The 23,820-nt window shown below is 34.9% G+C and overlaps 1 protein-coding gene across 4 annotated transcripts in view; it reads left to right on the top strand.

Annotated features, from left to right (window-relative positions):
- Nucleotides 1-23,820, top strand: part of LOC6038611 (FH1/FH2 domain-containing protein 1) — a 180,301-nt gene that overhangs the window by 104,294 nt on the left and 52,187 nt on the right. For all 4 annotated transcript variants that reach the window (XR_005278157.1, XM_038259310.1, XM_038259309.1 and 1 more), the window contains 2 exons: nt 13,411-13,520; nt 20,048-20,106. Coding sequence is in view for 3 of the 4 variants with exons in the window: in XM_038259310.1 (XP_038115238.1) it covers nt 13,411-13,520; nt 20,048-20,106 (169 nt within the window). In the remaining variant the exon portion in view is untranslated. The remainder of the gene's footprint in view (nt 1-13,410; nt 13,521-20,047; nt 20,107-23,820) is intronic.

The raw sequence follows: 23,820 nt of genomic DNA, 5'->3' as shown, positions 1-23,820 counted from the left end.
TTGAAATGTTAAACAAAATTCATTGAGTCATTTCATACAGTTTTTTTTAAACTTTATGCTTGGCCATTTTTGAAAAAAATATTATTATTTTGCAAATACCGATTGTTTTTCCCTCTTAATGAATATTAGGAGTGCTTTCTTTTTTGAAGTGTTTTTTTTTATTTAAGTAGATTTTTTCTTCGATTTTGATTTTTAGTTTTTGATTTGAAATCATTCTTTTGATAAGAAATGCATATTATTTGAGGTTCTGGAAAAGTTGGGAATTTCAAAATTGGATTTGAGTAGTCACCCTGTAAATATTAAAATATTGTGCAGTAACAAGGCTAAATCAATGTCCCAAACTTTTTAAAAACTAAAAATAAGTTTCTTCAGATCTTTGCTTTTTTTATGCTTATATTAAAAGGTTTTATGAATGTAACAATCCAGGGTTTTGTTGTTAGGGCAAAGTGTATTCTTTAAGACCTAATGTTTCTTCAATCAGAAAAAGTCAATTTGCATACTTCCAGAGAATCTCCTAACCACTGGTTCGTGCAGGTCTGGTGCCAACCATCATCACACCACACCGGGGAAGATTGCACCGTCGTCTTCATCACCGCATTGAAAGTGAAATTGATTCCAATTTTTCATTCTATTGCCGGTTGATGCTGCTGCTGCTGCGGTGGACCATATTAGTCTTCTAAGGCAGGCAGGATGTGATGCCGCTGCATCTCCTAGATGAGATGAGGAGGATGTCCCGGCGCTTTTTATGGGACTCTATTACGGCTCGAAGAAGTGCCCCACGCAACCAGTTTGCAATCTGGTTTCTAGTCGGCGGTGGTTGAAGTCTGGGGAAGAAGATTTGCATGCCTGGTGAAACCTGACTCATGCATCATAATCGACAAATGGCTGCGACCGCGAAGACCGGTGCCGTGGACGGTGCCGGTATTAAGTAATGAACCGGCCGGATACTTCCTCGGTCAATGGACGGACGATGATTGCGACGACGACGTGTGGAATGTGGATGTTCTAGCTGTTGAACTTGAGCCTAGCTTCTGGAAAGAACTCTTTGAAGTGGATTCTGTCATGTTGAATCAATTTTGATCAGAAATCCAAGCTGAAAACTATTTGGAACACAAACGTTTATATTAGCATTTATAACCAGAATAATCCTGTGACTTCTCCCAGATATTGACACCAAGATCATTTAAGATACTAACAACGATCCAATTAACTTCTCGACACTGTTCCTCATAACGATCCAAAACGCAAACAACTTCCCACAAAAATAACCCACACACGCAACCTGTACTCCGTGGCCAATAAAGTGGCCACCTCCCCTCACCGACCCCCTCTTCCAATTTAAAACCCCCTTTCACGGTTATGTCAGTTTATAGTTATTGCCTGCGCAAATTTACACCAAACACGCCACTGGCATTCCTCCACCTTCAGCCAGTGTGTTTAGACGGTGTGGTCTCATCAAGATATAGGCAGGAGAAGCTCAGTCGACAAACTCCTGGTCCGGGAATGTCCCCCCTCCCCCCCTTGGTAGATTCGAACTCGCAACACGCAGCTGTCACCAGACGTGACCTAATCGTGGGAAATTACAACCCCATGTGTGTGTAATGATCGACGAAGCTCTGGGGGCAATAGGAGGAGGACGAACCTGTGCCACGTTTGCCCCCAGGGGGAAGAAGGGCTCTTTAATGGTTCTCCCAGCGTTCGACGATTAGAGCTAGATTAGGGTCGTTTCACCGAAAGTTGGTTTTACTGAATGACTAACTAACTCTTTTAACAGTTTATTTGTGAAAAAAAAATGACAATTTCGAAGATATTTCCCTAATGGAATACCGTCCATTGCTATGACAATTTCGGCGAAATGACCATTCGGTGAAATTCTCTTTCCCGTAAAACAGTTTTTTCCGGCAAAATGGCCTCTTCGGCAAACGACCATTCGATGAAGTGTCCTTTTTGGTGAAATGATCGTTCAGCGAATTGGCATTATTTGCGAACAAAACTTTTTTTGCAGTTTTTCGGTGAAATGTCCTATTCTGCAAAGTAAACTCTACCAAAGAGCCAATCAGTCCTTGGAGGGAGGTTCGCAAGGAGTGAAACAGTACACGCCTAATTCGCACTTTACAATAGAATCGAAACGAAACGCACCAAGCCCATACATTCGTACGTGACTGCAATTGAAAATGGTTTGAAGTCCCTTTCCGAAGAAGCACGACATGGGCTGCGAATTAAGGGTCTGTGTTAGAAAGAAATACCTCCGAGTTACAAAGGTTGGCGCCGATTGGTAGTGTGTTCTTTTATCGACTGTGTCTTAAGGTTAGGAGGAGGGACTACAATTAGATTTGTGGTTAGAAGATGTGATTAGGAATTTCAAGTGAACATTTTCATTCGGACTGATATAACACTGACCTACAAAAATTGACAAAAATTACTGCGAAAGCTCATCTCGAGGGGAAGCATGAAGCTTAAGGTCCCCAGAAACACTTGCACTTGGAATTTATTCAAAATATTCAGACAGGGCCGAATGGTTTTTCTCCAAAGTTTGTATGGAGAATTAGGGCTATTCGTCGCTGTTGCATACAAACAAAAATTGCATGCAATATGTTTGAGTAACGAACAGCACTAATTCTCATACAATCTTTGTAACAAAAAACGTTCGGTCCTGTCTAAATATTTTAAAAAAAAATCAAAGTGCAAGTGTTTCTGGGGACCTTAAACTTCATGCTTCCACTCGAGTTGAGCCTGTGCAGAAATTTTGTTGGTCGGTGTAATATTTTTGTGAATTCTGTAAACTGAAAAGTTCGAAAGTTTTTGTTTTTTTTTATTCGACTGAAATTTCGTCTTTTAAACAGTAAAAAATATGACAATGTAAAATTTTAAAATGGGTACATCTTTTGCGTAAAATTTTGTTTTCTAAAGGTGTGCAAATTTACGTTTCATTTGAAACCACTTAAGCCGTTGTAATTTTTTAACAAAGTTTATGTCGCCTCCCCTTTAAAATCGGCCGAAATAATCAGGAGCAAAAAATATTTTCTCAAAAAAATCTAAATTTCAATAGAAATAGAATTTAATCAACTGGAAACCAATTGAAATGGATTTCTCTATGTTGAAAATAATATTTAGAATGTTTGGGGTCGATTAAAAAAATATTTGAATTTTTTGTATATATTTTTGTATTTAACAATAAGGCAAAAAGTTAAATCACTCTTTTAATTAAAATGTTGAAACCATAACTAACTTGTAATTTAAATTTCTATATTTTTTTTTTCGAGGGACATAAATTTAAAAAAAAATCGCAACAGCCTCATTCGAAAGTATTATTATTTTAGAATACATGTGAAGTTTAATAATTTTTTTCAACTCAACACTTATGTTTACACAGAAAAAAGTCAAATTTTGGAAGGTTTAAGTAGATGATTTTGCGGCATGCCAATCACAAAACATAAAAATTTCATTTCACGGCATTTTCATGGCAGTTAAAAAAACTGTTCGTAAAAAGCCCAGAAATGTGTTTTATTGACAGTTTTTTCAATGTGGACAGATCACTTTTTTAAAATTTAACAGTAAAAATTTTAGTTATCAGATCAGTTTAGTTTTTTGTCACTTCCATCAAATTTCAAGCATAACTTCAACAATGTCGATTCAAAAAGTATCACAATATGCTTTACAAATTATTACAGTTATAATACTTTCAATAATTTGCAAAATTTCTACGAATTCAAGGAAATCACTTTTTTATATCAAAATTATACTACTTTTTACCAATCTGTTGTTTCATAAATCTTAAATTTCAAAGGGTCTTAAAAAGGCCCAATAAGGCCGTTGCTATTATTTTTCAAAGTTTATGTCGTCGTCCCCCTTCAAAATCGGTTCGAAAAATCAGGGAGCAAAAAAATATTTTTTTCAAAAACTTCAAAATTTTACAGGAAATAGAAGTCTAACCAACTGAAAACAATTAGCAATGCATTTTCCAGCGTTTAAGATTATATTTAGCATGTCTGGGATCAATCAAAAATATTTTAATTTTTTGGGGAATTCCAATGTACAGTACCGCTAGAAGTTTTTTTTCGGCGAAAAAAAAATTTCTTCAATACTTGGATATTTTGAAAACTAATGATTGCAAAACAACTGGGCAGGTGCACTTTAAAACACTTTTTTTCATTTAAATGTTGAGATCATGGCTTGTTATTTCAATTTTTATATTTTTTATTTTTTGAGTCTGTAAAACACTTTCAAATACTTCACCAACATTATTAAACGTGGTGCGAATTTAATTTTTTTATTTGGCATATTTTTCCAGCATTTTCCATATTCAATTGTTTTGCTTGTTTATCACATTTAATATTATCATAATTGCTTCTATGTTGTAATAATTTACGTTCAAATTTACAAAACTTGTGACATACCGAAAGTTGCATACTTATTTTCACTTTAGAAATAGAAGATTTTTATTTAAACATGGCAAAGGATGAGCCTTCAAACTAGTAGATTATGCAACAAATTGCAAATTGATGATATTATCAGCAAGAGTCGTACGTTTAATCAGCAATGTTTTGTCGAGTTGGGTTAATATACGAGTGCTGAAAAAAATGTATTTAGCAAGGAGTTAAAACAACATTTTTTGAATTTTTCAAAATTACTTTTGAATAGGAGTTTTCAATGAAACGTGTTAAGTCAACATAAAACCCAAAACAGTGTCGAAAAGTATTACTTTTCGATAAAAGTGCTGAAAAATACTTTTCAGTGCTGAATAGTACTTTTCAGTACTTTTATCATTTCAAATTTTAATCAAGTGGCACTCATTTCAGCATTTTATCATCAAATGATGCAAACAAAATCATTTAAAATTTCATTCACGACTTGTCAACGAATTCATTCGATAACCGATTGAGCAATAGCTCTTCAGTTTTGGCGAATAAGCCCTCCATTCACAGCGAGGGTGGCGCCCGACGCTGCCTGTCTGCATTTGTCATTCATAAAATGGCACGAAAGCAAAAATGATTTGTGTCCACACTGCCTTTTCAGCAAGCAGCCCATCGGACGAGCCAAAATAAACCCCGCGAATGAAAGCTGCCCAAAAACACAAAAAAACACAAGCAAAAAGCTGCCGAAAGCTCTCAATTCGCGCTTTTGTTCGCTGGTACGCGCAATTATGAGTAAAAACTCATAAATATGAGAGCAGGGCGCGCGGGGATTGAAAAGAGAAAGAGAGATAAAAAATGTACCTACGCGAAATTGATAAACTGCATGCGCACAGCCGGGGTTTCGGTCTCGTCAATATTTATTTCGAATTGGAATCCCCCAAAAAAAGCTGAAAATGCCAAAATATTAAAGAAGCACCAGGCCGACTAAAAACGTGAAATGCACTTTCCCGGGCAAAAATCGAATGCTTTTTTTTGTGGTAAACGTTAACTGCGTTTGAATTGGGGCGCTTCCATAGATGACGACACAGTTTAAAGAAAAATTCGTCGTATATTTATTTTCCTATTTTTTTTAAAGTAAATTTTCTGTGCACAATGCTCTAGCTAGCATATTCTAGCTAGTCCACTTGTGTTTGCTTTAGTATATTCATTTTCAACCGTTGATCCCCTTCCGGTCGAGGTTTTGGGGCGCGTAGATGAAAATTTTCACAAACAACCCACACACACACCTTCAAATCGCGGCCAAAAAATGCACCGCAAGTTCACGTAGTCCATAAACTAGTAAGAGTGCGAGAGTATTTGTGGTGGAGGTGGGTGATTTGCAACTCCGGGAGATTTATTTCCAATTTTAGCCAAAACCAGAAAAATGTGTGGCAGCACACACACAAAAAATGAACTCCGACTCTCTGCTGGAAACTAAGGGTTCTCCAGGCGGAATGCACTTGATATCGTGCCAAAAAATCGAGAGCGCACTCTGGACGCCGCCAGCCGTCGCCGGATCAGAACGGGGTGGATGTGAGTTTTTGGGCTGCGATTGTTTTGGCAAAATAAAAAAAATCTAATAAAATCAATAAAAAAAGTTTAATGTGTAACAAGAAACAAGAAACAAGAAACAAGAAACAAGAAACAAGAAACAAGAAACAAGAAACAAGAAACAAGAAACAAGAAACAAGAAACAAGAAACAAGAAACAAGAAACAAGAAACAAGAAACAAGAAACAAGAAACAAGAAACAAGAAACAAGAAACAAGAAACAAGAAACAAGAAACAAGAAACAAGAAACAAGAAACAAGAAACAAGAAACAAGAAACAAGAAACAAGAAACAAGAAACAAGAAACAAGAAACAAGAAACAAGAAACAAGAAACAAGAAACAAGAAACAAGAAACAAGAAACAAGAAACAAGAAACAAGAAACAAGAAACAAGAAACAAGAAACAAGAAACAAGAAACAAGAAACAAGAAACAAGAAACAAGAAACAAGAAACAAGAAACAAGAAACAAGAAACAAGAAACAAGAAACAAGAAACAAGAAACAAGAAACAAGAAACAAGAAACAAGAAACAAGAAACAAGAAACAAGAAACAAGAAACAAGAAACAAGAAACAAGAAACAAGAAACAAGAAACAAGAAACAAGAAACAAGAAACAAGAAACAAGAAACAAGAAACAAGAAACAAGAAACAAGAAACAAGAAACAAGAAACAAGAAACAAGAAACAAGAAACAAGAAACAAGAAACAAGAAACAAGAAACAAGAAACAAGAAACAAGAAACAAGAAACAAGAAACAAGAAACAAGAAACAAGAAACAAGAAACAAGAAACAAGAAACAAGAAACAAGAAACAAGAAACTAAAACAAGAAACAAAATCAACAAAATCAACAAAATCAACAAAATCAACAAAATCAACAAAATCAACAAAATCAACAAAATCAACAAAATCAACAAAATCAACAAAATCAACAAAATCAACAAAATCAACAAAATCAACAAAATCAACAAAATCAACAAAATCAACAAAATCAACAAAATCAACAAAATCAACAAAATCAACAAAATCAACAAAATCAACAAAATCAACAAAATCAACAAAATCAACAAAATCAACAAAATCAACAAAATCAACAAAATCAACAAAATCAACAAAATCAACAAAATCAACAAAATCAACAAAATCAACAAAATCAACAAAATCAACAAAATCAACGAAATCAACAAAATCAACAAAGGAATCAAAGCAATATTGTCGTGTTGAAAATTCGCAAAAAATATATTTTTGAACCAATTTTGGTCCTTTTAAAAGCACCTTTTTGATTTAAAAAAAAATCTCAGGTTTAATGTTTAAAAATGTGTTTGAGTATAAGACAAGTTGCGGTACTGTGCATCGAAATTTCAAAGAAATTCAACAAATTTTAAACGATCCCAAACATGCTATATATGATAAACAACGTAGGGAAATGCTTTTTTTAAATTTTATAAGGCTTCTATTTACAATAAAATTTTAAAGTTTAAAAAATTGTCTCCTAATTTTTCTGGTCGAATTTTAAGAAGGAGGGGAATTTAAACTTTGAAAAACAATTGCAATGGCCTTATTTTAATTTAAAAATAACTTTAAACTTAAATCTCTACACGAAATTTAATTTTCAATAGTTCCATCTATAAAAAATATATATTTTAGTGTAAAAAAAACCTAAGATTTTAACAAACTTATTTGAATTTAACATCAATGCATTATTTGCTGCAAAATCACACCCTCCCTGTTTGCACCATCATCACCATCCCACTCGCCATAAGAAATGCAAAACTACTCATCGACCATAAAATTAAATAATAAATTTTCATTTTCACACAGTTTTTTTTTTACGGCCACCCACCAGCCCCGAAGCGTGCACGGCGATTTCCGGTGCCAAGCTCAGACTTTCCTCCCCCCTCACGCTGAAGCCTCCCAAAAGTGGGCCCTTTTCGGGGATCCACTGACCTGCTAAAGGCCCTGAGGTTGCAGTTTTTTTTTTCGTTGGATCTGTTTACGCTCTGTTGAGACCAGCAACTATTCAATCGCGGTCAGACTGTGCGGGGTTGGTTAAGTGGGGGGACTCGAAGATGATTTATCGGTTTTGGGGTGGCCACCCTGGTCGGTCCTAGAGAGAGGAAGGGCGTTTTGGTAGCGCGCGTTGAGCCGTTATAAATTGATCCCTCGGATTTGCAAGGATGACTAACTACTGGCAGAACTTGGACGCCGCACCGCGAACTCCACGAACAGATTCACAGATTCTCAGGGCTTTTTTGTGACGGATTTGCCAGACTTTTTTTTTACTCGACGAAGGCTTTGTAGACTCCATTTGTCCTCCCATCAAAGCCAGTGTTAAAAGCTGAGCCAAAGCAACACAAAAAATAAATCAAGTTGAAATGGATTGAAGTGCTGCGTCGAAAGGATGATGAAGGGAAGTCAGACAAAGAATTAAAAATTAACCTTTTTTTCTGCCTTCGTCTGCTACTGCTTCAAGCTTTGGTTGAGTGGTTTTGGGGGGGCCTCCCGCAAGAATATGTCGGAATGTGCAGTTATTGGAAATTGGAAATGAATCGAAGAAATGATTCTGTTCCTGCCCCCTTTGGTCTCAGAGAAGACGACTTGGACTTGGACGCGACTTAAACGGTCGCAACTGCGAAAGGAAGCAAAACTGGTTAGTAGGTCAGAGCTTTGGATTTTGTTTTGCTGCTCCCCGAGACACATCGATGGTTGGTCTTAAATGTGGTATACAACTCCGAGAGCAATCAAAGTGCGGATTCCATTCCGCAAGCAAGCATTTATGACAGGATACAATTTTGAGGTCGAATCGACGTCGTCGAAAAGAGATCGTTTATGGTTTAATTGAGAAAAACTGAAATTCGGACAGGAGGCTTGCGAATTTCCACATTTCCGGTTTTTTTGTTGTTGTAAAGAATAAGAAATTTTTATTTGAACAGTTGAAAGTTTCATCCTTTCTGTCATTTGGTTAGACATTTTTATAATTTAAGACACACTTTGTTTAAAATTCGAAATTTAAGTTAGCTTTTGAGTTGCATCAAAGTGTGTCAAAACATAATAAATTAACTTTACGCGTATTTTGTCAAGAAATAGGGGATTTTAGGTAAAAATAGGTCAAAGTTGACTTTAGAAAAATACATTGTTTCTTTAAATATCGGCATTGTATAAAACAACTAAAATCATGATTTTTAATTAAAAAGTTCTGCTTTTTAGGATTTTCAGGGCTGCGATGGGTAAAACAAATCTCAAATTAAGAAATCAATAGATCAAATCTGTACGTTTTCGTAAATCGACTTTTCATTTTGATCATAAAAAGAAATTTTCTGGTCGATTCGGTGTCTTTGGAAAAGTCGAAGACTTTTTTCGCCCGGGCAGACGGTAATAACAAAATTCATGCCCTTTCAATAACAAATACTGTTAAAATAACAGAAAGTTTGACGGAATCTTCTTGAAAAATCCATTTTTGCATAAGAGTTTAATAACAGTTTATGTTATCATAACAAAATTTGTTATTAGTTTGATATTGGTTGAAAGCCAAAACAACTTGGGAATAACATTTTTTGTTATGGAAGAATAGCGCCAACTGTTATTGGGATGGTCGGATTAGTTGTTAAAATAACAAAAAATAATAAAAAAGATTTGTTCGAAGAATAACTAAAAATGTTATAAGTCTGTTATTACAATAACAAAAAAAAAATAATAATAAAAGAAATCATAACGACGCATAACAAATCTTGGTTTAAATAACATAAAATGTTATTGGTCTAGTATTTTCAAACATCAAAAAATGTTATTCCCACGTTATTTCCGTCTGCTCGGGGGGACTTTTCAGATAAAAACACGGTACACTTTAAAATTATTTAACGATTTTTTATGTCACTTTTTATTTGATTTTTACAAACTTTACTCACTAAGATATTTTTCTTTAAAGCTAAAATACCTTTTTTTAACTATTGTGCATGACGAACGTTTTTAATTCAGTCAAATTATGATTTTTGAAAAAAATGTTTTTGAATGTTTCAAATTAACACTCGAAAAATATTTTTTAAATTTATGATTGCATTTGCACATAAATAGCACTTCAGAAAAATTTGAACAAAGTTTTTCTAGATAAAGCCATTTTTGATATAAATATTAATGACATAAAAAAATAGAAATTAAAAAAAGTATCAATTTTTAGCGAAAATTGACGAAAATTGCCACTTTGGGACCACCCTAGCACGGTGCAGGCCAGCCTCATGGCCAAACAAAAAAAAAACGGATCTAATTATTTTTGCCAAGAAACCCTCACAAAAATTTTGCGCCCGATTGGGCTTTTTTACGGCTTGTGTCCTTTTCTAATGGAATTGCTGTGTATTTAAAAAAAAATATATATATAATAACATGTCGAAAAGGCCAAAATTATACCTTTTAAGTAATGGGGGGATATTTTGGAATAAAGCAAATACTATAGATAATTTTAACAAAAGTTTTTTTTGTTTGCTAAAACACAGATAAATATTTTCCAAGGGTTAAGTCATTTCGCTGAAGATCGTTTCTCCGAATGGCGATTTCATCAAATGGAGACAAAAATCTACAAAATAACGAATTGTAAAAAAAAAATGTAGCTTCTGTGAGTATTAACATTCTTTCAAAAATTACTAGTTCTTTGGACTATTTTGAAAATTATTATTTTTTATTAGTTTTTTACAATGACCAATTATTAGAAAATGCGTATGATATTCTTTTAAAAATTACCAAATCAATTCAATTGATTGAAAAAATCATTTCTTTCAATCAAATTTTTAATCTGATTTTGCATTATTTCGAACAAAAACAATTTTGTGAAAACAGAAAGATTTTTCAAAAAATTATGTCTACGACTTTTTGCATGATTTAAAGCATGAGCGGTTCTTTGAATTATTTAAAGAGATGTTTTTATCATTTCTGAACAGTGTTTAGCGTTTTTAGCATGCGTAGTTCCTTCAAAAATCAGTTATAGAATATGAGTAGTTCTTGAGAAACATTTTGAATGATGATATATCAGAGAATATTTTGAAATAGACAGTTTCCACAATTTGAAACAAAGTAATTTTCATTTATTTCTGTGAGGGTTTGTTTCTTTAAAATTCTTTTTCAATTATTTCATTTATTTGTTTTTTTTCGATAATGGGACCTGCTTAGGACCGAGTCGACATTCTTAATTACATTTTTCTTATAGTTAAGATTGCCAGATTTAAAACGTTAAAATATAATATTAGTGGGCATAAACATGTTAAAATTTTATTTTTATCGAATTCCTTGGACAATTTTCTATAAAATGCAACCTGTAGAAAGTCTTTTGCTCAAATAGTTGCAAAGTTATGATTAAAAGAAAAAAAAAAGTTTTTTTGAAAATCGTCAAAAAAGAGGGCGGTTCTAAAAATAGAGGGATGGTCCAATCAGCACCAAACTTGGGATTTCTGTTAACTATCGATAGATGAACGTTCCCTCCAAGTTTGGTCCAAATCGGTGAAGGTCGAGTCCAAAAGTGTACTCAGTTGACCTGGAATGACCCATATAGAAATGAAAGGGGTAAAGTTTGTAAAATTAAGTTAGAATGTGAAATGACCATTTTGGGGAAACCAGCTATGCAAAATCACTAATTTGAACATAAAAAAGAAATCGATGAAAATAGTTTCATCCAAATATTTTTTTTTAATCACAAAATACTGCAAATACAAAAGAATTGCTCATTTCTGGTTTAAGATTTTTTAAACTTGATAGAGCAATACCTCCACCAAATACAATTCCCGAGTCGTAAGACCCTCAGACTAGCACTAATTGTGTGCGAGATGACCAGCAAAGATACGAACCCGTGAAAAAAGATAAAATAAAACTTCTCTCTTCCAGAAAGCAAAATGAATGCAGTTACAAAACGAACAAAAAAACAAAGTTTAAAAATAAACCATAAAAAGGTGCACCCCTTAACTCGAACTCGATCTAAACACAGCGCAATTCTCAACGCCACGCGGCAACGACACCACTTTTCGCTCGTAATGAGACACTATCGCCCGGAGCCAAGATGAACAGAAAAAAAGTAGCTTTTCTTCCCATATAGCCAAGGTGCGCGGCAGTGGGAAAACGAGCGAGCAAAAGAACACACAAAGTTCTCTGGAGTTTGTTGCGCGGAGCTTAAAGGTCAATTAAAGCGATGTGGCGCGCTGAAGAGTGACAAAAAAGAAAGCACACATTTAATTGTACTTACCCCCTCCCCTTCCTCGGCGTTGATCTCGGAACAAGGCTCGTTACCAGCACTCTGATGATGGTGACAATTTCAACGGAAAAAAGTCAACCAAGCAAACGAACGAGATTTTGACACTGATGGTGTGAGCTTTATGCGTTCTGGGTAGGCTTTTATGTGTCTTGACAGTAAAAAGGTAATCTTGAAGTTCTTATATTTTTTTTATTTATATAAAAAAATTGAATGAAGAAAAAATACCTTTTATTTACTACCAATAGAGAACTTCAGATAACTTTGAACTTTGGATAATCGAAACTTCGAATAATAGAACCTTGGATAATCGATCTTTGGATAATAGAACTTTGGATAATCGATCTTTGGGTAATCTTACTTTGGATAACTAAACTTTGGATAATCTTACTTTGGATAATCAAGGCTTCGAATAACTGAACTTCGGGTAATCGAACTTAAGATAATTGAACTTTGGATAATCACACTTTGGATAGTCGAACCTTGGATAATCTAAACTTCGGATAACTGAAAAATTTGAAATTGATGTGATTCTAGTCAAAATCTTCAAATTTCCAAATTTCGTGGTTTAATAACAATACAAAACCGCTTATTTCATAAATCCCAAAAAGATGTGCAAATTGTAGATCCACAAACGCTCGCTGTCCAGTCTATTCTACTGCAGTCTTGTACGAAATGAAGCACAGAGGAAGAAAAAAAAACTAAATAAAACCAAGAAATAAATGTACATATTCTTTTATTGCACAAATGGCCCGGCGGGGAAGACGACACAGAGTAGAAAATCCATTTCATTGCTCGCGGGCAAAACCAACAGCCTAGACCGGGGAGATACGACGAAAAAACGGAATTAAATGCATTTAATTGGAGATTAGCCGTTTGCAGACCATCGCCATCCGCTCCGCTCCTCTTCGCGCGCGCGCGCCATCTCTTGGAGAGTAGCGTGGTTGTGCCCCCTTCCGACGACGACGACAACAACAAGGTCGTTCAACTTGAACGGTTATTTTTCTGTATTTTGTTTATGTTGGTTGCGATTGCATAATTTTTGCGCTGTTTTTTATACCTTTTTCTCTCTGCCTGTACACTATTTAAATGTAAGACGTGAGCCGTTAAAACGCGAGCTCTCTTTGAGGTTAAATATTTGCATTTCTTTTCGATTTTGATAAATCTCTGGAAATTCCCTCGGTTCTGCCGGTTTGTTTAGTGCAAAAGTTCTCATGGGTTCTCTTTGTTCTGTTTCTTTCCAGCTGGACGATGCCGCCCTGCAAGTGTACAAAGACGGCGACTATGGCGCTTATCTGGACCTGGAGTCGTCGCTGGCGGAGCAGTCCGAGGACATTGAGGGACTCAATGCGAAGTGAGTATTTAATTCGATGAAAACGAGCAAAATAAATTAGAAATTACCAATGATCAATGACCAATGACCAATGACCAATGACCAATGACCAATGACCAATGACCAATGACCAATGACCAATGACCAATGACCAATGACCAATGACCAATGACCAATGACCAATGACCAATGACCAATGACCAATGACCAATGACCAATGACCAATGACCAATGACCAATGACCAATGACCAATGACCAATGACCAATGACCAATGACCAATGACCAATGACCAATGACCAATGACCAATGACCAATGACCAATGACCAATGACCAATGACCAATGACCAATGACCAATGACCAATGACCAATGACCAATGACCAATGACCAATGACCAATGACCAATGACCAATGACCAATGACCAATGACCAATGACCAATGACCAATGATCATGATCAGTGACCAATATGTTAATTATTTAAGATCAATGACCTAAAAGTAATAAGAATGGGCAAAGACCTTTTTACTACCTAAACTACCAAGCTCGAGAAAAAGAGGAAGTTTCCATACACATTCCCTCTTTTTCTTGAAATTGAGAGTTTAGGTGTTAAATTAAGTTTTGAAAAATTAGCAAACACTTATTACCACTGAGCAATGATCTTTTAATAATGACTAATGAGCAATAAGTCATTATTATTCAGCAATTTACAAAGATATGAGGAAATAGCGCAGAACAACAAGCTCTCAATGCCAAATCGCCCAGTTACTCGCAACCGCTTCCAATTGCACCCAAAAATGTGAAACCACAAAGAATGCACTTTCGTGCATATTTGCGCCGAAGGATACCCGCCACGTTACCTAATAGCACCGGGGTGATGGATTTTAGCGATCGCTCCAATAAAACCAGATTTCGGCACGCGACACATCCATTAATACGAAGGCCCCCCCCCCTTGGGCCGATCCGGCCGGCTAGTCGAGAGAGCCGGTTAAATTTTTGACAGTCGCTGGAATGTCTGGTGGCGTCATTTCGTCCAAATTAGACTTTGTTGTCTTTCTTTCTTTTTTTTTTGTTGCTGTTAGTTTGTCAATCCGATGGGGTGTCTGCTTTGAGTAATTCATTTACGCTGCCCGCACGTAATTTAATTGCCATCACCGACCGCTACCGTCAGCTTGGGGATCGGCAATATTTTCACTTTCTTTCAGCAGGGCATAGAGTCGGATTCAAGACCGTTTTCTTCGGGAAGATCCACTGTAGGTAGTCCCAAACAAATTATTCTTGTTAATTTGTGGTGGAAAGTTAAGTTGTTCTAAATTCATTTGAATAAAATTCTCTTCAAAACGACTGTTGAACTTCAGTTGACACTTTGTATCTGTCTTGAATACTACTCTATGCCCAAGGATAAACTGAACTCTGAATCACACAAATTTGTTGGCTCCACCGAAACCATAAAAACCACCACCCCAAACCACAATAAAAAAAAAAACGTTTCCCCTTTGGCACATACGATCAAAACGAGCCCTGCGGCAAGTGGGTGTCTGCACTGTGTCCCGTTTGGATTATGGAACCGCTGTGCGCCATGCATCGGCGGGTCAATCCGCAATGGTCGTAAAAAACGTGACGCTAATTTCAATGCTACTGGCATTTCCGTTTGGCATCCGCTGGTTTGTTTGTTTGTTTGTTTTTTTCAACCTTTGTTTTTTCACTTTGTTGATTCGTGTTTTTTTTTTATTTTTCACCCCAAACCCCCGAAAACGAAAGCTAATTTGGTTGTTAAACACTTTCGATAAGTAGCTGTTGTAATGAGTGCCGCGTCGAGGGTTGTACCGTGTGTTTTCGAGGCTATTTTACATATGCAAATACACGTGTGCTCAAGGCAAATTGTGCCACTTGGCATCACTTTGACATCCCGCTCGGATAATAATTACATAAAGCCGGATCTGATGAGAAAAGATCAATTAAACAGCGCTTAAGAAACGATTTTAAACTATTATTCTCACTTTTCATTTCTCATTTCTCATTCCTCATTTCTCATTTCTCATTTCTCATTTCTCAATTCTCACTTCTCATTTCTCATTTCTCATTTCTCATTTCTCATTTCTCATTTCTCATTTTCATTTCTCATTTCTCATTTCTCATTTCTCATTTCTCATTTCTCATTTCTCATTTCTCATTTCTCATTTCTCATTTCTCATTTCTCATTTCTCATTTCTCATTTCTCATTTCTCATTTCTCATTTCTCATTTCTCATTTTTCATTTCTCATTTCTCGTCTCTCTCATCAAAAAAATTGTTCTAAATTAAAAACGACCCTTCTGGCTTAATGCAGATTCGAAGAGTACATTAAATTTCCCTTAAAATTACATGTTCAAAACTTTTTTTTTTACAGTTTTTAAACTTTTTATCGATGATAAATACGTTTTTTCGAAATTTTGAGTACGCCATCAAATCGGGCGGCCAATTTGACATCAAAGTCCCTTTGACACCAAATTTCCATCTCATCACCATTTTTTTCAGCCTGTATATGATTGAAAAACATGTTTTTTTTGCAAATTCAAAAATTGAAGGGATCATACCACGAAATCTCAAAAAACGGACCTCGGATTCGTAGTCAGGGACAAAAGTTACCCCTTAAGACAAAGTTTCACGCAAGTCAAAGAGGGGTATTTTTCAAAAGTACTCAAATTTTCATAATTTGTAATGTGAGTATCAAACGAATTATAATTTTGTATACTTTTTCACTTCATTATTTTTTTTTTGAAAATACTGAAATTTTCACAATACAGTAGTTGTTCGGTAACTGGGCGTTCGATAACTGGGCCGTAGCCCAGTTAAAAAGCAGACAAACGTCAAAAAACCAAAACAAACAGAAATGGACGAGGGGTTGGTAAATGCAAAAATCACCTGGAACAGCTAAAAACCTTTTTTCAAGCATTTAACAAATTTCAAGTCACAATTAAAGAAAAATATGAAGTAAACATGGTAAACAAATTTAAGTAACTTTTGTTTTTATGTTTCATCAGGAAAAAAATATGCATCGGTGGTCCCCTCGTAATTTTTCGTTCAGCCCAGTTAGCGAGCAGCATTCGGTAACTGGGTAACCAGTTACCGAACAAGTACTGTATACCATATTTTCTCGAAAATACTAAAATGTAAAAAAATTGCAATTCCAAACGAAGTGAAATTTTGTATGCTTTTTCACTTCATTAGAGTTTTTTGAAAAATTCTAGAATTTTCACAAAATTCGGCTTTTTTCAAAAATACTCAAGTGATTAAAATTTGCAATGTGGGTATAAAACGAAGCGAAATTTGATGTGCATTTTCAGTTTATTTGAGTTTTTTTTTATGAAACACTCACATTTTCACAAAATTTTCCTCGGATTCGTAATCAGGGACAAAAGCTTCTCCTTAGGACAAAGTCTTATGCATGTCGAAGAGGGGTCGGGGCAACAGCTCTGTGAGTTGGTAGTGAATGACCCAGAATAAGTACTCAAAATGATAAACAAAATTACCGTATTTTTCGAAAGTACTCAAATTTTCATAATTTGCAATATGGATATCAAACGAATTGAAATTTGATTTACTTCTTCACCTCATTATTTTTTTGAAAATACATAAGGCCGTTGCAAATCTTTTTCAAAGTTTATGAGGTCCGTGTGTTCATGTTGGTTCAAAAAATCAGGGGCAAATTTTTTTTTTAATTTTCACAAAATACCAAATTTTCCCAAAAATACATAATTTTTTAAAAATTTGCAATACCAAACGAAGCGAAATTTTGTGTACTTTTTCACTTCATTAGAGTTTTTTGAAAAAATACAAAAAAATCACAAAAAACCATATTTTTCAAAAATACCGAATATTAAATTTGCAATATGGGTACCAAATGAAGCGAAATTTCATGTGCATTTTCAGATTATTTGAGTTTATTATGAAACATAAAATTTTCACAAAATACTTTATTTTTCAAAAATACTCAAATTTTCAAAAATTCGCGAAGGAAGTGAAGTTTGTTATGCATTTTCACTTTTGTTTTGTAAATCACTAAAATTTTCCAAAATATCGTATGCTTTTGAAAATACTCAAATTTCTTTAATTTGCAATGTGTATAAGTATTAAAAAAGCAAAAAATGTTTATGAAGCATACAAAATTTCAATGTTTGTTTGAAGTATGCAAAATTTCGCTACGTTTGATTTCCGTATTGTAAATTTAAAAATATTTAGTACTTTTGCAAAAATATGGTGTTTTGTGAAAATTTTAGTAAAAGCTGCTTCGTTTGATACCCATATTGGATTTTTTTTTAATTTTTATATTTTCGAAAAAATACTGTAATCTGTGAAAATTTTAGTTTTTACACAAAATAAACTAGCGAAGTGAAAAAGCATGCACACTTTAGCTTAGTTTTATACATACATGGCAAATTTCAAAAATTTGAGTACTTTCGAAAAAATACGGTATTTTGTGAAAAAATAGTATTTTTACTTTAAAGCTAACTACATTTTTAAACAATATATTCTTGATGAAAACATTGAAAATTAAACACGATTTGGTTGAATAAAGTCGATGTTAAAAGATTTAAAAAATGAGTCCACTATCGGCGATAACATTATCGCCTATAGAATAATCTAAATAACGATAACGATAACGATAACTATTATCGTTATTGTAGACGGTAATTTTTTTTTTCGTTTAATATTATCGACGATAACAACCTTGGTATTTAAAAAAAAATATGAATCTTGACACTTTTCTGCTTTCAGGACAGTTTAAAACTCTTTTTAAATTTTTAACTTTTATGACAAACCATAATAGAGGTGTCACACACAGAAAAAAGCTCTCATCTAAAAGTCACAAAACACTCGTTAAACTCGCTCACCACGTTCCGCAAACTAAAGCGGTGGAGGCCTGTTTCTGCAGGCCCCTTTGCTGGATGGTCACCTGGTGCTCTGGCATGACAATTTTATGGTACTTTTTAATTGAGTTTTTACACGTTTATAATTGAATATATATTTCTAGTGGGCAATGCTTTCCTCACACTAATGCTCCAAGACAGCGATTTTAATCTCACGGCAGTGCTGCCAGTTTGGTTGAAAAGAGACTTGAAACTTTTGCTGAAATTCATTGAGAAATTTTCAAACTTCAAGGCTCCAACTTTCTCACGCCTCAAATCTGGCAACACTTGTCAAAACCGGAATGCAATCAGAAGCCTGCTCCAAGCACGTAAAACGGCGACGGTAGTTAGCATCGCTCGAACTTCCTTGCCCAGCTTTGATGGGAGCAGTTGACACAGTTGTTCACCGCGAAGAAGGTTTCAGAGGTAGAAAAAAGGGACGCGCTCGAACAAAATCATTAGCGAGAGACAGCACGGTGAGAAAACGCATAAAGTTGCGAGAAATTGTTCCCAGCAGCGTGCTGCCGGCGTAAAATAGTTTCTGGTCTGGTATGTCGGGTACCGCAAAAATGATCCCCAATTCTCGGAAGAAGGCGACTGTCGGTGGACCAACTTTTCCTGGTGCAGCAGCAGCAGCAGCAGTTTTGGGATCGAAGGCCCGGGGAGAAAGTTTTCACAAACTGTTTTTTGCTGCTGCAGCAAGAGGGTGTCAATTTATTGCATTTTGTGCTGAGATTGTTGGCACTTTAGAGTTGAAATGGTTAGCCCTTTTTTCGCTGGAAGTGATCAAAGGCTATTAGCAAAAGTTGCAGAAGTTGTTTGAAACGATTTGAGCGGATTTGAGGAGAAATTAGCAATTTGTGGTGGGAAATGAGCTTTTAGCAACAAGCTATGAGCATTGCTTATTCAAAACCGTGAAGTGAGCAATGTCCAATGTTCAATGTCCAATGTCCAATGTCCATTGTCCAATGTCCAATGTCCAATGTCCAATGTCCAATGTCCAATGTCCAATGTCCAATGTCCAATGTCCAATGTCCAATGTCCAATGTCCAATGTCCAATGTCCAATGTCCAATGTCCAATGTCCAATGTCCAATGTCCAATGTCCAATGTCCAATGTCCAATGTCCAATGTCCAATGTCCAATGTCCAATGTCCAATGTCCAATGTCCAATGTCCAATGTCCAATGTCCAATGTCCAATGTCCAATGTCCAATGTCCAATGTCCAATGTCCAATGTCCAATGTCCAATGTCCAATGTCCAATGTCCAATGTCCAATGTCCAATGTCCAATGTCCAATGTCCAATGTCCAATGTCCAATGTCCAATGTCCAATGTCCAATGGGCATATTTTGTGATTTAAAAAAATACCTTATAAAAATTGGTTATAAAATTATTTGATCGATTTCTGCATGATACATTATTTTTAGGATAAGCAATTATTTACAATACTATTTTTTCACGAATCCTACATAACTTGAGCAAACAAGTTTTATGACATCAGCTACCACACAACGTTTGTCGGCATCCTCCACCCAAAACTCGATAGCTGATCAAACAAAACGCTGCGTGATCTCATTTGTTTGGGAGGCAAACGTTGGTGTAAACAACCAATTTTGAGCTATCTTCTACATCTGTTGCTTTTTTTTCTCTCTTTTCAGTCGCAAAAATTCCCTCGTCGTTCGAACCCAGCTCAGTGTCAGGGTGCACTGTATTATTGGTAAGTTTGTTTTGATGATTTTTAGTCTTTCAAGTTATTTTGTTCTATCTTGAACATCTCATTAAACAAAACATTTCTTCGCTGGTAGTCAAACGGAACAAATTGAATCGAATCAGTTCCTAGATCTGGACCACCCAAATCTTTTCAAAATCGTTCAATCAGATACCGAAGCGATCAGCGTTTCCCAAAAGACCTCACTAATACGCACCAATAATGCCATCATTAAGTCATTCATGCTGAGCAACAGCATCAGCTACCGGTCTTTTTAGGGTGAAGTGAAGAGACCACCACTCCAAAAGGCTAAGGCGCCTCAAGTGGAAATCGATCTTCGGGCTCAAAAGTCCCGGAGAGTCAACCTCCCTCTTTTTAACACTTTGGCTCGAGACGGCTGTAGTTGCTACTAAACGGAGAGATAAAGTGAGCCCTGGAATGTGGAATTCCCTCTTCTTTCGTTTGGGTTTTTTTGTAGAGAGAGGAAGCATCATTGATTGTTATGCTGATGGGATGAAATTAACATTATCTTCGTTTTGTTTGGGGTTTAAATTTTGAGTTCCTTTAGGTGGCCTTCTAAGGAGATGGATTTGTACTTGTTTGTAGCGGTTAGTGGCGAAAGGGTTGATCTTTTTATTTAGAATTGGAAGATTTATTTGAAATAAGAAAAGGACTAACAGAGATCAATGAAATCTTCAAAAGGACCGACAATATACTTTTATCCTGTTCGGTGGTCTATTTTATGGTCCCATATTTGTTCCATTATGACTTGGATGTTTCCATGACGAACGACTTCTTTGAAGCAAAATATTAATAATTGCGTTGAAAAGTAGGTTAAAGATGAGTCAAACTCATTGATCATTTTTGGTTTCAACAATTGCATCTTCTGTTTTGGGAATGTTCAGCAATTTTATATTGTTAAAATTTTTCATTTCAAAATTTCGTGTTTTTTTCTAATTTTGCAGGTTAATTATTTAGAGTGTAAAAATGTTCTACAAAGTTGTAGAGCAGACAATCATAAAAATTTTGATATAAACATAAGAAGTTTGCTTGCAACCATCACGAGTTATAGCAATCTTACGAAAAAAAAGTTTTATTTTTGTATTTTTGTAATTTTCTGCTCTACAACTTTGTAGAACATTTTTACACTCTAAATAATTATCCTGCAAAGTTAGAAAAAATACGAAATTTTTAAAATGAACATTTTTGTTCTAAATGAAAAAATACCCTTCTAGGTTAATGCAGATTCGAAAAGTACATTAAATTTCCCATAAAATGACATGTTCTAAAATAATTTATAGTCAAGTAACGAAAAATGGCAGAGTTTTGCCTTCCTCACCTTACTGAAGAAAGGCTTCAAAATCACTCGAAAAACTAAACTCTTGATTTGACCTCCTAGACCCACCTTCATGTATACATATCGACACATAATAAAATTCTGAGCAAATGTCTGTGTGTGAGGTGGGATGTTGATAAAAAAAAATTACACTGGATTATCTCGGCACTGGCTGAACCGATTTGGACCGTTTTGGTCTCATTCGATCCATCTTGGGGTCTCATAAGTCGCCATTGAAAATTATAACGTTTAGTTAAGTACTTCAAAAGTTATGCTAAAAAACGATTTTAACAAAAGTCCGGAAGATTGTAAAAAGGGTGGTTTTTGTAAGAAACCCTTGTTATACATTTTTAGAAAGGTATTCAAAAGACCTTTTTAAAGAGTTCAAAAGATTGAAGGTCTGACAACCCTATCAAAAGTTATAAGCACTTGAGTGTTATTTATGCACTTTTTAGAGGCCGGTTTTCAGATATTTTGATGAAACGTTGTCCGGATCTATCATGCGACCTGTCGTTTGATGGGTAATTAAAATACCTTTTCATAGAGTTCAAACGATTGAAGATCTGACAACCTTATCGAAAGTTATAAGCACATAAGTGGCCTGCATTATGAAGATCTGATGGTATGAATAATGAATCAAGTTGATAGAACACTGAAAGGTCCGCCCTTTTGTATCTCTTTTGGATAGCATTACCCTCTAAATGTGAGGAAGGCACCAACAACCTTAGGGTGGATTAAGTAACGTTTTTTTAGTGTTTTTTCGATGAAAAATATGTTTTTTTTTTGAATTCTTAGTACGCCATCAAATCGGGCGTCCAATTTTATATAAAAGTCCCTTTGACACCAAATTTCTATCTCATCACTGTTTCCGGCTGCAAATTATTGAAAAACAGCATGTTCAAAAATGGAAGGGGCCGTACCGCCCCTCCGTCACGAGATATCAAAAAACGGACCTCGGATTCGTGATCAAGGACAAAAGTTACCCCTTAGAACAAAGTTTCACACAAATCGTAGAGGGGTCGGGGCAATTGCTGTGTGAGTTGGCGGAGAATATGAGATTTATAAACAAATCTTAAAATGCTTTAAGAACCGTTGATGTTTCGAAGTATGAAAAAACTCATCTGAAAATATTACTGAACCAATATTTTTTGTATATCAAATTCTTTGAGATATGTTCAAATTCAGACTTTTTCTCATAAGAGTTTTTAAAACAAAGAATGGAAAAATCTACTAAAATATTTCTGAAACAAGATTGAATTACTTTTTTGAATGGTGAAACTTTTAGAAAGAGTACAGAATCAGGAATAAATTAATTTGAAAGTTTTGTAAAATTCCTTACTAGGTATACGTTCAAATATAGTATTTTTTTAAAAAAAGTTTTTAAAATAGTGGAATGATACAAAATCAAACTTAACTAGAATGAATTATTTTATATTTCAATTTGCAAGTTATTAGCAAGTATATTTCCTTTGTAATTTTGAAGTGCTTGGATTTGTTTTTGCCTGCTTAATTTTCTAGCTAATATTGAAGAAGAAGGTGACATAATCTTTTAGAAATATTTGCAACCTTCTCAGTGAAGTTGAAAATTAAAAACAATTAAATTAAATTAAAAACTTTTTTTGTTTGAATGAATAAAGAAACTTACTCAAATTTTCTGTTACTAGAACAAATTATTTTGAATCAATGCCAAAAAATTGAGCTTACTTTTTAACTTGTATCTCGTTAAACTTTTAAAAGTATGTTACAATAATTTTTAAATATGATTCAATTAAATTTTTCATTTTCGACCTTGGTCTTTTTGACATTATTTCAATTAACCTTTTGTTTTTCATCCGTTTTCATTTTTGATTCTTCTGGAAACCCTACTGTTTATATATCTTTGACAAAGGATTTCGTTTCATTTGATGTTCCATTTTTTATGAACCAAATATCAAAAATTTAATGAAATGGCTTTATCCGGAATTATTTGCTAATTTGTGCTTCCTAATCAAGTAATTTAAACTGGAAATTTCCCATGTACACAGCAAAAAATCCGATGGTAAAATCGCATGCAAAAGCATGCACATCACCTTCGTCAAAATAAACACTTAATTTTACACGCTGCATGTACAATTTTTGTAAACACAAAAAAAAGTTGCAACCGACGGGATTCAAACCCAGCACCTACAGTAAGGACTGGCGCCTTAGTCCGCTCGGCCATCAGACCGATGAAAAATGTAAAGGATAAACGTATATGTTAGCTCCACATTTCGGTCAAGTAGGTTTCCCATACCAATGGGCTACATATTTCAGGGTGTAATATTACACAGAATCTCATAAAATAATGCAAAATTTATTTTACACCCAGGCCTTTTACACGCAGCTGGATTACTACTTTATTTGCTGTG

This window comes from Culex quinquefasciatus, chromosome 3 (assembly GCF_015732765.1).
Source record: "Culex quinquefasciatus strain JHB chromosome 3, VPISU_Cqui_1.0_pri_paternal, whole genome shotgun sequence".
NCBI lineage: Eukaryota > Metazoa > Arthropoda > Insecta > Diptera > Culicidae > Culex > Culex quinquefasciatus.
This window is presented reverse-complemented; position numbering and strand designations above follow the sequence as displayed.